This window comes from Phacochoerus africanus, chromosome X (genome assembly GCF_016906955.1).
Source record: "Phacochoerus africanus isolate WHEZ1 chromosome X, ROS_Pafr_v1, whole genome shotgun sequence".
NCBI lineage: Eukaryota > Metazoa > Chordata > Mammalia > Artiodactyla > Suidae > Phacochoerus > Phacochoerus africanus.
In genome coordinates, this window is record NC_062560.1 from 74,342,336 (window position 1) to 74,358,226 (window position 15,891).

At 35.5% G+C, this 15,891-nt stretch overlaps 1 protein-coding gene across 2 annotated transcripts in view; it reads left to right on the plus strand.

Moving 5' to 3' along the window:
- The window catches only part of KLHL4 (kelch like family member 4), a 107,526-nt gene extending 92,400 nt beyond the window's left edge, over window positions 1-15,126 (plus strand). The window contains exons 8-11 of one of the 2 annotated variants that reach the window (XM_047765600.1): window positions 2,013-2,175; window positions 4,718-4,930; window positions 8,715-8,886; window positions 14,676-15,126. In XM_047765600.1, coding sequence (XP_047621556.1) covers window positions 2,013-2,175; window positions 4,718-4,930; window positions 8,715-8,886; window positions 14,676-14,741 — 614 coding nt within the window. In that variant the 3' untranslated portion in view covers window positions 14,742-15,126. Of the gene's footprint in view, window positions 1-2,012; window positions 2,176-4,717; window positions 4,931-8,714; window positions 8,887-10,972; window positions 12,413-14,675 lie in introns of those variants that run through there. The other variant, XM_047765599.1, reaches the window with a different exon arrangement.
- Window positions 15,127-15,891: the final 765 nt, after the last annotated feature.

Genomic DNA, 15,891 nt, shown 5'->3' on the forward strand with positions numbered 1-15,891 from the left:
GGCCAGAAGGGAGTGGCATGGTATACTTAACGTGATGAAAGGAAAAAACCTCCAACCAAGATTACTTTACCCAGCAAGGCTCTCATTCAGATTTAAAGGAAAAATCAAAAGCTTCATAGTTAGGCAAAAGCAAAGAGAATTCAGCAACACTAAACCAGCTTTACAACAAATACTAAAGGAACTTCTCCAGGACGAAAAGAAAAGGTCACAACTGAAACAAAAATACCACGAATGACAAGGCTCACCAGTAAAGGTATATATACAGTAAAGACATGAAATCATCCACACACAATTATGCCACCAAAATCAGAAATCGTGAGAAGAGGACGGTACAAATGCAGGACACTGGAGATGTACTTGCAGTTAAGAGACTGACAACTTAAAACAATCTCATATATACATACGCTCTTATATCAAAACTTCAGAATAACTGCAAGCCAAAAATCTACAGTTGATACACACACAAATAAGAAAAATCAACTCAAATACAACACTAAAGATAGTCATCACACCAGAAGAGGAGAGAACAATAGAAGAAGGAAAGAAAAAAGAGCAACAAAAGCAAATCCAAAGCAATTAATAAAACGACAATAAGAACATACATATCAATAATTACCTTAAATGTGAATGGACTAAACACCCCAACCAAAAGACACAGACTGCCTGAATGGATACAAAAAGAAGACCCATATATATGCTGTCTTCAAGAGACCCACTTCACTTCTAGGGACACATACAAATTGAAAGGGAGAGGATGGAAGAAAATATTTCATGCAAATGGGAATCAAAAGAAAGCTGGAGTAGCAATACTCATATCAGACAGAATAGACTAAAATGAAGAATATTTTCAGGGACAAAGAAGGTCACTACCTAATGATCAAAGGATCAATCCAAGAAGAAGATATAACGATTTTAAATATCTACAGACCCAACATAGATTCACCACCATATGTAAGGCAACTGCTAACAACCTTAAAAGGAGAAATCAATAATAACACAATAATAGTTGGGGACTTTAATACTCCACTTACAGCAATGGACAGATCATCCAGACAGAAAATCAATGAGGAAACGCAGGCCCTGAATGAAGCATTAGACCAGATGGACTTAATAGACATTTACAGGACATTCCATCCAAAAGCAACAGAATACACATTCTTCTCAAGTGCACATGGAACATTCTCTAAGATTGATCACATCCTGGGCTACACATCAAAACCTTGGTAACTTTAAGAAAATTGAAGTCATATCAAGCATCTTTTCAGACCACAATGCTATACAACTGTAACTATTCAGCTCAGTTCTGTCTGTGTGTTTCTTAGGAAACATATTTTACAGAGAAATCAGAGCAAATTTTAAAAATCTAATCAATATTGCTAAAGAGGTAAAAGAGGCAATGAGACTATACCACTAAGAGGTGGATTGAGATGGTGAAAAAAGTAGAGTGAAAAAGCCAATCAAGTGAATTCCCAGAGCAGATGAGAAAGAGAAAAGGGCTACTCAGTCTCTCATAGAACAAATGTCTAACTAAACCTTACTAAACCTATAAATTTCCTGCCTAGTTATTTCATTGGGAATCTTTTTTATTGCTATAATAAAAATCAGAGATTAGAAAAACCTATCAGAGTTAGCATACAATTCTAAGATTTATCTAAGAATCGGTATCATAGCTCATCAAACCCTTACCTTCAAAAAATGACATTGAAATTTTTCCAGAAATAAAAAAAACAGCTTCCCTTTTCTATTAGTCCTGAGAAATGTGTCCCACTACCTTCTTTGACATCAGTGTTAAAATGATACCCTTCCATGATACACTAACCATGCCTGAAATTTTCCTAGGACTAAAAGACCATATTTAATTTCATATCAAGATGGGTAAATTATTCATGTGTATACAAAATCATTTAAGAAAGAAAAACAAAATTGTAAGCAGTCAGTTTCCTGCAAAATAAAACAATAGCCATTATGTGTGGCACACCTAGATGAGCCCTCATGCTATCTTTATCCTTTAGGTGTAGCCACACTTGAAGGACCAATGTATGCTGTTGGTGGCCATGATGGATGGAGTTATCTAAATACTGTAGAAAGATGGGACCCTGAGGGACGTCAGTGGAATTATGTGGCCAGTATGTCAACCCCTAGAAGCACAGTTGGTGTTGTCGCATTAAACAACAAGTGAGTAAAGCCAAACATGCATGCTTTGTGCTCCCTGTTCAGTGGTACAGCACTTCAGTGATGTGATCCACCAATCAATAAGCTTTACCAGTGACCAGGACATCCTAGTTATTGATTGTAAAAGGGCTTTGTTGGAACTCCCCCTTCATTATAATAGAAAATACTTGTCTAAAATGAACATTTAAATATTGTGTAGCCCCTTGTCACTTCAGTGTGGTCCTAGGACCAACAGCATCAGCATTACCTGAGATCTATTTAGAAATGCTGAATCTTAGTGCCACCCTAGACCTCTTGAATCAGAATAAGCATTTTAATAATATCCTCAAGTGATGTGTGCACATTAAATTTGAGAAGCACTTTTGTAGACAAACCAGTTCCAATTTCAGCCTCAAGAAGCTACTGTTTTTACATTATAACTTGTTACTGACTTATGAAAACTTTGTAATAAACCAAGTCATTTTGCTCTTTACCACTCACTCTTCTGCATGTTCTAGACTTACACCTAGTCCCATCTTTCTGAATCTTCCCCTCTTCCTGATCACTTGCCTATGAGAGAAGCTAATATATTGAAATCTGATGATGTTAGGGGTTACTAAGAGCTTGAATTGGTTTTTTTCCAGGTAATTATGTGCTTTCTGAAAAGGGACCTTTGGAGACAATGATCAGTATATAGGATGGACTTGAATGATGAGAATTTCAGACACCAGGATGGGTCAGTGGCAGAAGACAGCCTTGTGTGTCTGTACTAACTATGCATAAAGCCAATATCTCATCATATAATTGGGCTCCATAGAAATTCCAGCACAGATGGTTTCTAGCACCTTGTGTAAGAAGTAGGAAATATCTATTGTTAAGAGGAGACTCAGGAGTTCCCTTCGCAGCTCAGTGGTAATGAATCCGACCATTATCCATGAGGACACAAGTTTGCTCCCTGGCCTTGCTCAGGGGTTAAGGATCTGGCATTGACGTGAGCTGTGGTATAGGTTGCAGATGCATCTTGGATCCTGCGTTGCTGTGGCTGTGGCAGAGGCTACAGCTCCGATTTGACCCCTAGCCTGGGAACCTCCATATGCCACAGGTGCCACCCTAAAAAGGCAAAAAAAAAAAAAAAAGAGGAGAGAGAAAGAGTCAGATTTACAGTGTCTTAGAGTTTAAAAAACCCCTAAATGTGATTATCTCTGGCCTAACCTGAGTGATATAAAGTGACTCAGTAACAATCTCCTACCTATTACAAAACAGGTTGAAACCACTGAATTTGGCTAATTTAAATTTAGTCTTTCTGACTTGCTATTGTTCACAAATGAGCATGAAAGGCAGTTATAGACAAATAGTTTAATAAATGTTCATCTTTATTAATATAGGATTAAATTTAAATAAGATTAAAAATACTGTGCATCAAAAGAATTGGCATTTTAAAATTTATAGGTGAAATACCATTATCAGTATAACTTCCTAGGAAAAAAATTTGATTTCTAGGTTTTATCCTATTCCCTTAGTTATTTATTAAATTAATATCTTCTTAATTACAAATGTTTTTAACACTAAATAAAGTAGTTCACAAAAACAACAGGGATTCTGAAGTTCCATTGTGGCTCAGGACTCAACTAGTATCCATGAAGATGGAGGTTCAATACCTGGCCTTGTTCAATGGGTTAAGGATCCAGCATTGCCACAAACTGTGGTGTAGGTCACAGATGTATCTCAGATATGGCTATGGTATTGCTGTGGCTATGGCATAGGGCAGCGGCTGCAGCTCCAATTCAACCCCTAGCCTGGAAACTTCCACATGCCTCAGATGCAGCCCTAAAAAAGGAAAAACAAAAAACAAACAAACAAAAAAACAGGGATTCTAATGTTAGGCAATTAACCTAGTTAAAACTATCATGTTGCTGGAGTTGGTCTTTGGAAACATCCTACCTTTAAAAAAAAACTTCCAGTTTTATTGAAGTGTAATTGGCAAATACTACCAACACTTTTGATATCTCCCTTCTTTTTCTGTACTTCATTTCCTATGGGATTATTTATTTATTTATTTATTTATTTATTGTCTTTTTGCCTTTTCTAGGGCCACTCCTGTGGCATATGGAGGTTCCCAGGCTAGGGGTCTAATTGGAGCTGTAGCCACTGGCCTATACCAGAGCCACAGCAATGCAGGATCTGAGCTGCATCTGCAACCTATACCATAGCTCACAGCAACACCGGATCCTCAACCCACTGAGCGAGGCCAGGGATCGAACCTGAAACCTCATCATTCCTAGTCAGATTCATTAACCACTGAGCCATGACGGGAACTCCCCCATGGGATCTTTTAATCTATTATGTCAAAGTACTGTCACAAAAATGATGAAGCAAGTAGGTGTGGGATACTGTAGATACTTAACAAATGCCTTCCAGTAAATATTCATTCATAAATTCAGGCCATTCACAACAAAATACTAAGGGAATAGAATACACAGTCCAACGCTTTGTGCGAGGTTCTTTCGTTTTCATTCTATGCACAAATATACACATGCATATACGCATACTTCTGTCTTTTTTCTAGGCTATATGCTATTGGTGGACGTGATGGAAGTTCCTGCCTCAGATCTATGGAATACTTTGACCCACACACTAACAAGTGGAGTCTGTGTGCTCCAATGTCCAAAAGGCGTGGAGGTGTGGGAGTTGCAACATACAATGGATTCTTATATGTTGTTGGGGGTCATGATGCCCCTGCTTCTAATCATTGCTCCAGGCTTTCTGACTGTGTGGAACGGTAAAATATTTCTATTTATGCATGCATTTGGTTATTTGTTTTTTTTTTTTTTTTTTAGAAATGAGAAGGACTTTTAAGCTGCGAGAAAGTAGTCTTCCAAATAAGTGTTAATCCTTTCAGAGGATTAATCTTTTATAAAATTGTATATTTACTCCTAGGCTAAAAATATTTTGAAGAAATCTTCCCTATGCATTCCAGATTCATCATAAGAAATGTATAAAAAGAATAGGTTGTTTTATTGTTTGATAGTCCTCTTATAAAATGAGACAAAAGAGATGTAAGAATAAATAAATTTACTCCAAACTGTATCATTCAACCTATTTACCAGCTCAGATTAAAATAACTTTACTGTTTTGAAAACCAAGTCAGTGCTCAAAGGATGAAGGCTTATCACCACAAAATAAACAGAAAGAATTCCCAAAGAGAGGTGTTAATAATGTGAACAATGACTCTATTGGATTAAGTATTTAATTTCCCAAAGGTAACTTCTTTGAATGGGATAAGTTCACTTGAATGAACAAAGTGTGCTTTTTTTTTTTTTTTTTTTTTTTAAGAGCTGCACTTGCGGCACATGGAAGTTCCCAGGCTAGGGGTTGAATCACAGTTGTAACTGCCAGCCTACAAAACAGCCATAGCAATGCCAGATCCGAGCTGTGTCTGTGATCTACACCACAGCTCACAGCAAGGCCGGATCTTCAACCCACTGAGCGAGGCCAGGGATTGAACCTGAGTCTTCATGTTTGCTAGTCAGATTCGTTTCTGCTGAACCATGACAGGAACTCCCTATTTTTTTTTTTTAATGTCAGTAGTATTACTTTGTAGTTATACCACTCACATTCCCTTTCAAGACAGAATTATATATATGCAAAGTTAACAGTTGATGATACTTACCTAACTAACTCCTGCATAACTGCTTTTAAAAGCCTTAACTTCCTTAAGAGTCCCAGCCCTGATGCTTCTCAGGGCCTTAGCTGTTCTATTGTAGTAACAATTATCTCTCGTAGTATCAGTAATCTCTGGTAGTATCAATTACTGATACTCTTGTCCCAGTTGTCTTTGCATCTGTAATTTTCCCACAGCTTTCACAAACCATGTGCACTGCTTCCCAAGGCTTTTCCTAGCCTGAAATCTGAGCTATACAACTTTTGATTAAGGTTAACACAGAAAATAATCCTTTAGGCAGCAACTGAGATAGGTTATATTGTTGCATATTAGCTCTGCCCTTTTCTCTCTGGTTCAAGCAGAGTAACTGGGACTGGGTCACTGCTTTCTCCAGTCCTCACCATGCCTTTTTTGGAGGGAGTGGGCAATGGAAAGTAAAAATGTCACAAAATTTCCTACTGATTTGAATGTAACTTTCTCTTGACTGAGCATTGATTTGGTTGCTATGGATCACTGACTGATTTCCAGAACTGCTACAGAGTTATTTTAGCCAGTCTCTGTTTGTTTAGTTAATAATTTTGTGACAGAAGAAGATCCTAGAGCTTCTTATTCTACCATCTCGCTGACAGTGATGCAACACTGAAAACAAGATAAAAACCACATGAAAAACACTCTGTGTTGCCTGTATATTTAAAAGATAAAGTTGAACTTGCTCTGACCTTTATATCCAGGAGCACAATAATGAAATTATATGCAATTACAAATGGAAAGGACCTTGGAAATCTAGTATATCCCTATCACCCTACAGAAGTGGAAGTTGAAGCCCTCTATGGTTAAGCCACAAATAGTGGCTAAGGGATTTTTTTGCATATAACTGGAGTTTATAAAGTTTGTAAACCAGTTATATTTGACTTTCCATTTCATTGTAAAACCAAGAGTTCACTATACTACACTCAGTATAGCCCTGATCTACCATTCATATATGTGTATACTCTGTTAGCTGAGTGCAGTATTGCCGAGACCAGCTCAGCAGGATGGGGCTGAAGAACAGGTGCTGTGGAACTTAAGAAAAAAAAAAGTTAACATAAAACAAGACACAGAGACTTTTATCTTAAGTAAAGGTGAGAACCGGGGGACTCAAGGTCTCAGGGACCAAGAGCTCTGCCTCAAGAAACCACACTGCTTTTATTGTGCTCTTGAGGATTATGTCAAGTGAAAAGGGGGTTGTAGGTGCAGGATATAGGGGTTTTTTTAAATTATTTTATAAGTTCTTTTATTATTTTAAAAGTCACTTAGCTGGTAGATGGTTAAAGTTTTACTCTAAACTTTAGGCATTTAAGAATCATTAGCATTTAAGTTAGCTATCTCTGCATAGCATTTCAGAGAATCCTCACTGTACTTCCGCAAAAGGCATGCTTAGTTGTGGCAACCCTGGGTGCCCAGGTTTGCACCTTGGTTCTCTTTGCTAATGCATATTCTGCTAACGACGACCACTCATAAACCACTTGGCCATGAGGTTCCTCTTTCTCTTACTCTTTAGAGGACATATCATGCTTGTGCAAATGCGTGCCAATCTGCACAGGTCTGGCGTGCCTAGACCAATGTATTATGTCCTCATTCAGCTGACCCCGCGAATAACCCATGCCTTTAGGTCTTTGTTCTTAAGCTTAAGTCATTTACCATCACCGAGACTGTTTCTCAAGCAGGAAGACAGGACGAAATAAGGAAGGACAAGATATGGAGTTTTCAGCCAAGAGGCTAAGAAAATATTATAAAAACATGTCTCGCAACACAGTATCAATTAACAATAGTAATTGTATTGAAAATTCAGCTTAACTAAATCATACAGCTATGGATTTTCTGGTTCTGGGTTTTAGTTTAACCTCAGAATTTAAGGTGACATGCTACATGACACTCAATATGTGGTGGATATTGAGGACATCTTAATTATTGCTGATTTCAGATATTATTAAAAATATTATTGGATGTGAGACCAAGTTTGAATGGAAGCTGGGATTGTATGATTTAGAATATGATTAAAGAGATAAAAACAGAAATAAGACAAAGAATACAAATATAAGGAAATTATTAGATAGTAATAAAATATTATACAAAAATAAACTCTAAAAAAATCTTTTGTAAAATAATGTTTTTCAGTGGAATTTACAAAAAGGCCAATATAAAATCAAAGAGAATTTCCATGTATAATTACATGAGTTTTATTGTTCACCCCTTTTAGATTTTAATATTATATATTTTTACATAAACTTCAAATTTTAAGAAGGAATTACTGGAGATTTTAATTAATATCACTTACTGAATTCTCTTTAATTTTGCTTACAGAAAAGGTTGGGGGATAAATTGTTAACTTCAGATTAAAATGGGGAAAAAATCCCAGAGTCCTATGAAGATAAATAAGAACTCTCATAGGGGAAAAAGAATAAAACTGTGGTCATTGTAACTGCAAACAGTATTAAAACTAGGGTACTATATTCCATAAAACAAAAAGGCAGTTAGATCAGATTTACTTAAAATGTGAGCTCTCATATAAACAAGATCAGGTATCTCACGTATAACTTTGAATATGAGAAAAACACATTCTAATCAGCATACTAATGAGAGAGGGAACACTTTTCACATAATGTTAAGATGCCAATAAGTGAAACTTCCTCATAGGGAATCTGAGTATTGCTCAAAGAATGCATTTGCACTAAGCTTCAAGTGACCTCTGGTGGCTGAAGAGAATTCTGTCATGTAGTTATTCTTAGTCAGACTACACTTGATATTTATATGGTATTTTTAATTTCTTATATCAGATAAGTGTACATTTTATTAACATCTATTATTTTTTATTTTAACACTACTGAACTTCCCTCTCAATTGTCTTCCTAAACCTCTTAAGGTATGATCCAAAAAATGATTCATGGTCAACTGTGGCACCTCTGAGTGTTCCTCGAGATGCTGTTGCCGTATGTCCCCTTGGAGATAAACTCTATGTGGTTGGAGGATATGATGGACATACTTATTTGAACACTGTTGAGTCATATGATGCACAGAAAGATGAATGGAAAGAGGTACTCTTATTTAAAGTATTCAAATTGATATATTTCAGGTTTTATTTTTAAAATTAAAATATATGTTTGTAATTAACACCATTTTCTCCCTCTGTAGATCTGAACCAAATTCTTTCAGTGAAATTTATAGTATGCGATTTATTTATGCTATAAGGAATTATTAATTGGCCTGTTTGATCATTAGCAGGATCTTCTAGTACTTATATAAAGGGATGACGGAACATTCTATTAACTTGATAGACTCATTCCATTTATAGAGAAGTAAATCAGTATAGCACAGTCTCTTGGGATAGACCATGATGGGAGATAATATAAGAAAGGGAATATATAGGAGTTCCTATTGTGGCTCAGCATGCCACAAACCCCACTAGTATCCACGAGGATACAGGTTCAATCCCTGGCCTCACTCAGTGAGTTAAGGATCCCTCATTGCCACAAACTGCGGTATAGGTCACAGACATGGCTTGGATATGGTGTTGCTATGGCTGTGGTGTAGGCCGGCAGCTGCAGCTCCAATACCACCTCTAGCCTGGAAACCTCCATATGCTGCGGGTGTGGCCCTAAAAAGCAAAAATAATAATAAACTTGTTAAATGTATCAATTTTAAAAAGTGAAACAGATTGGATAATCCAAGAGCTTTACTCTATGACCAACTTTCTACATATGTATTATGATTTTAGAACCAAAGAATAATGTTCTCAGCCACAAATATCTGCTCCTTCTTATTGTCTGGTGCCCAGGAGAAAAACATTTCAGTCCCCTCCTTATAGAGATTCTGCGAACTGCAATATTCCTAACTACTAGTCAGTCATTCAAGGTATTTAGTGCACAGTAAGAGAATGGAATTAAACCCTCTCAACTGTGTTGGGCGTCTAACAGAAGAAATTCTAAGGAAAGTACAAGAAGAGGCACTGAAAAGGACATCTTGGAGATGTTAAAGGTAAATTATACTATTTACAAGTTTTTCAGTGACAGCTCTAGATTTATTCCAATATATCTAATGGTGTTTTGTTAGTTAAATAATGGATTTTTTTTTTTTTAAGGGCCGCACTTGTGGCATATGGAGGTTCCCAGGCTAGGAGTCCAATCAAAGCTGCAGCTGCCGGCATACACCATAGCCACAGCAACACCAGATCCAAGCCACGTCTGCAACCTACACCACAGCTCACGGCAACGCCAGATCTGTAACCCGCTGAGCGAGGCCAGGGATCGAACCTATAACCTCATGGTTCCTAGTTGGATTCGTTTCTGATAATGGGAACTTCTAAATGATGGATTAATAAAATATGAAGTATGATTGGCTCTTGAACCATTTCTACAACAAGCAAACCTTGTATTTGGAATCTAACATCACCTTGCCTTATACTAACTTTATGTTGCTTTGAATTCTACATAGTAAGCTGGTTACTGTTCTAAGTAAGCATGTGTTAATATACTGACACCTGATAAAGAGTTTCTATCTCTTTCTTCAAACATACAATTCATTAAGGACTTCAGAAATAGTCAAGTTCTCCCATGTAGGTCAAGTTCTGCTTAATCTTTACAATGGTTAGGACGAGCTAGAAATGGAAAAAAAAAATTTAGCAAACAAGGATGTAGGTCAAATACAATAATCAAAATATCTGTCTAATCTTGTGTAATTTAGTTTTCTGAAGATAATACACCAATAGCTAAGAGATGTAGATTCTATTCCAGGCTTTTCACCATTTTCATTGTGTGATCTTGGAAAGGGTGAAAGAGAATTAAAAATGGGATTATAACTACTATATGCCTAATTATTTCCATTCATCATCTTGCTTAACCTTAACAAAACCTTGAAGGATGATTATTTTAGCTGTACTTTTTCAAGTGAGGAAATTATCAGTGAGGTGAAACTTAAGATCACTTGCTCTTTGAGCTCAGGTCTACATCATTTTAAACACTACGCTGTTTCCACACTGAACTGTGGGCTGCATTTCTCTTTATCTTCATACAAGGTGAAGGTTGGGTCAGAACAGCTAAGGACTTTTTCAACTCCAATATATTATGCCAAAGACAGAGTTCATTCAAACAGCATTTTTTTCCTTGTTTTTGTTTTCTGTGTTAGGAAGTTCCTGTTAACATTGGAAGAGCTGGTGCATGTGTTGTGGTGGTGAAGTTACCATGAAGCTCTCTTTACCAAAGGGAAGAAAACTGGATAATTTCAAGAAATGGAGTAGGAAGAGTAGAGGAAAAAGAAACATATTATTTCCTTCAGTTAGTAATCAAACATGAAAATTTTTGTGTCATTTTAATATGTAGTTATAAATGCTATCATTTGTGAAGCCAAAGCAAGTTTTCAAACATTAATTACATTAGGTATTAGGTGTTAAGTGTATATGTTGTTACAGCTGATAATATAATTGGAAATCAAATAGTCTAGGTTTAGCCTCATTACCTTAAAATGTTAAAATGTTTAAGGGAAATTGATAGTGACCAAAGTATAAAAGGTTATAAAAGCACTGGTAATTTTAATTTGAGTCTGATAAGTTATAAACATTTTCTATTCCAGAAAAATAGGTATTCTATCATTTGGAACATAAATAATATAAAAGAGAACATCTAAAGCTTAAATTATAAAATTTATCTCTTATTCAAACAATATCCCAAATAGCTAAATAATACCTCACATTTACCAAGAGGAAAGCTTTTACTGTCATGAGGTTAAAAAAAAAAAAAAAAAAAAAAAAAAAAGAAAAAGAAAAAGCTATGCTGATCACAGTATGTTTTCACAGAATTACCCTTTTACAGTACCATCTTCCAAAGCACACATATAGATTTGGTATTCCGTAACATGCTGTCTTATTAGATTTGTTACCAGTAATATATCATTGTAATTTATATACATACAATCTATACAATAAAATGGTGAATATTTATCATATTGATACAAACTGTGACCTCAGCTTTAGGGTGTCAGAGCCCCATTCATATGTAATAGTCTTCTCAAACATTTCTGTGGACTCACTGTAAACACCTGCCATTAAGTTAAACAAGTTTTCAAAAACAAAACAATTTTTAAACAGTGGTAAACTCAAGATGCCCTACAACATTAGCACATGGAAACACCAAAATGTCCAACATCCATGGTTAATTCTACAATTATCTTCTATATACCAATACAAACTTTTCTGTTAACTTTGTAATCATCCAGTAGAGAATGTTAAGGGCATATGCACTACAAAATAGTTTTAAATTAAAAAACAAAACAAAAAGAAGGCTAGCTGGGTAGTATTTTACTTTTGAATTCTTAGTTCATTTATCCAATTATAAAAAATACTTAAGATAAAATGTTGAAAAAAATTTCTTTATGAAAGTAACTTTTCAAGTAAATTTTAGAAATTCTGCAGTGTGTCCTTTCAAATGGGCTTTGTATTGTAGTATGTGAAACCAGCATATAAATCCAGAGAGATGCTTATAAAATACTACTACATTTTAAGTTTTTAAAAAAGAGCAACATTAAGTTGTACAAAGATATTTTGTACTTTGGAAAAATGAATTTAAATAAAATCTGTTTCCTCTGGTTATAAAGAGTGTGGCTTCAGAGTATGTCAAGTGCAGCTTGAATTGACTTTTTGATATTTATTGTTCCAATAGCTAAAATATTCAAATACAAAATAAAATTCCCCTGCTTTGTTTCTTATCACTGCCATTGTTTTTAATTCTAAATAAAGGGCCAAAGGCATCTTCAGTCATAGCAGTGGAGGTGAAAACATAGAGATGCTGTAAAAAAATAAACCCACACACAGAGTTCTGTGGGATCTTTAAATTTATACCTTTTCTAAATCAATGCAGAAGTAGACATACTTAACCCTTTATCCCCAGAGCAAAGTTAGAGTGAGAGCCAGTGGAAAAAGAAAGATCAAAGGACCTATATCATACTATACCATAGCCCAGCTTGCCAACTTTCCAGTTAAAGCTAGATGGCACCTATAGGGAGATTGCATCCAGAATCATGCTTGGTCAGGCAAGCAGAGAAAGAATATCATCTTCTTGATGGTCCATTTAAGCTTGCTTCATTTTGATCAGGTGTTGACTAGTAGGAGAGGTATGTATATGTTGCCCAGGGCTACCACAGCACAGCTGCACTTGAAAATCATACTCAACAAGCCAAAAATAAATAAACAGGTGAGACTACATCACACTGAAAAATATCTGTAACTAAAAGAAACCATCAACAAAATGAAAAAACCCTAAAGAATGGTAAAAATATTTGCAAATCATACATATATCTAATAAGAGGGTAATATACAAAATATATAAAGAATTAATACAATTCAGTAGCAAAAAAAAGCAAATAACTCCAAATGGGCAAAGAACCTGAGTAGACATATTTCCAAAGACAATATATGAAATGCCAATGGGCATATGAAACAATTCTCAACTAGTCATCAAGGAAATGCAAATTAAAACCACCATAAGGTATCACCTCATGCATATTAGAAAGGCCATCATCAAAAAGACAAGAGTTAACAAGTGATGATGAGGATGTGGAAAAAAAGGAACCCTCCTTCACCGTTGGTGGGAATGTAAATTGATGCAACCACTGTGGAAAACAGTATGGCAGTTCCTCAAAAAATTATAAGCAGAATTACCATATGATCTAGCACTACCATTTCTAAGACTATATCCAAAAGAAATGAAAATGCCAACTTGAAGAGATATCTGCATTCCCATGTTCATAGCAGCATTATTTGTAATAGCCAAGACATAGAAACAAAGTGTCTGTTGATTGATAAATTGATGAAGACATCATGGTCTATCTCTTCATGCAAAGGAATATTATTTGGCCATGAAAAATGAGGAAATCCTACCATTTCAATAATATGGATGGATCTAGTGGGCATTATGCTAACTGAAATAAGTCAGAGAAAGACAAATACTGTACGATCTTACTTATATGTGGAATCTACAAGAAAAAAAGAAATAGAATTCAAAGAAAAAGAGATCAGATATGTGGTTACTAAAGGTGGAGGGTGGGTGAAGGAAGACCTCGAGGAAGGTAGTCAAAAGGTACAATTTCCAGTTATAAGATAAATAAGGATTAAGGATATAATAATGATTATACTTAATACTTTTTTTATGATATATAGGAAAGTTAAGAGTAAAGCCTGAGAGTTCTCATCACAGAGAAAATGTTTTCTTTTCTTCTTTCTTTTCTATTTATTGCATCAATATGAAACAATCAATGTTAGCCGAGCCTATTGTGATAATAATTTCACAATATATGTAAATAAAACCATCATGAAAAACCAAGATGATGGTTTTAAATCAAGCCATCAATTATATTTGATTGATGTAAATCATACATCAATACAGTGATATATTCATTATATCTCAATAAAACTGGAAAAAAAAATGATGCTTGGGGGGCTGGGCTGCCAAAATCTGGGCAGATCTGAGCAGTTAGAATGGAAAGCTGTAGAGGCTCAGAGTACTAAAAAATAAACAACTGTGCTCTCCTTAGTCAAATCTAGTTGGGAAGAAGAGTTACAGGGTCAGGCCCCTTGTTACCATAGCATAGTAGAGATGATGTATCAGTCTGGTTTAAGCTAAAAAGGATAAGAGAGTTATTAATTTATATATTAATTCAACAAATATAAGGACTGACACATTTAGACATTATACTCAGATTGGAAAGAAAATATTGTTCTCAATTTTTCTATAATCACTATGGCTTGCTCTCAGGGTCCCCTCACTCTGGATCCTTAGCCTATATTATGATGACTCTCCAGACAGCACCATTAGCTACTTGCCTGGTATTTCCATAGGGCATTCAGAAACTTCTAAATACCTTCTCTACCACAAAGGAACTGAAGGAGACTCTAGGACACTGAACTCAGTTCCTCTCTCTGCCTAACCATGTTATACATCAACCTGGCTCAGATGTGGTTGCTGCCCCATTTTGATACAGACAGAACAGTGAAGGAAGTCTCTTCCTATAGTCCCAAATGCAATAAAGAACAAAATCTCCCCTGATTTCATATTTTCTCTTAAGTCCTCTAAAAAGACATCCACCCCAAGAAAAGAGACCATAAAACATATATTTCTTCAGTTGTCATCTTCCTCTTATCACAGTCACCTGAGGAGGAGGACAGTTTTATCAGCTACTTTTCCTCTGTGTAATAAACTTTTATATCATATCCCCCTTGCTAGGGACACCAAGCCCCAATCTGAAAAATGGAAGGAGTATCTCCTCTCTAGTCTGTGGAAGATATCGTATAAACATCCTATTTCTTCAGCCTGCCTCTCGATATGCAAATAAAAGTTTTTTAAAATTTCATAGTTTTTTCCTCTCTTGACAATACCTGTTTTTCAAGATTATTGTCTACTACAGATTAAGGAAAAAAATCCTATTCTACATGCTAAAAGTTTAATATTGATATCTTTTTTGCATTTCTAATATAATCCTAATCCCCTCCCCTACACAGACACACACACACACACACACACAGACACACACACACACACACACACACACTCAGAGCATACCTAAGCAATGGGGGAAATGGGCATATCTAGCAAAATATGGGAATCTCATACATGAGTAAATTTTAAAAGGTAAAAACACATTAATAGTCTTAAAAAATAGTACCCCTCTGTCACAAATATCTATTGAAGATCTACTGTGTCTTAGTCCCTAGATATATAGATATATATAGATATAGATATATATAGATATATAAATTAGGGATAAATTTATGAAATCTCTACAAAATCTAGGTCCATATAATTTAAATTATATTCCAAGCAATGGAGAATCAGTATTTGATGTCCTCTCTTCTACAAAGGCCAGCCAAATTTTCCAAGTTCACATTTCATCTAAGGTCATGGAGATCCTCAAACAGCCTGATTCCATAAGCTAAATTCAGTATCTATCTGAGTGGTTAAATAATCCTATGTAGGTCATAACTAATTAGATCTCACCAGAATTAGAACACAGAGGTTCTAGCCATGGAGGATCTTTTAAATAAGAATTAGTCTTAT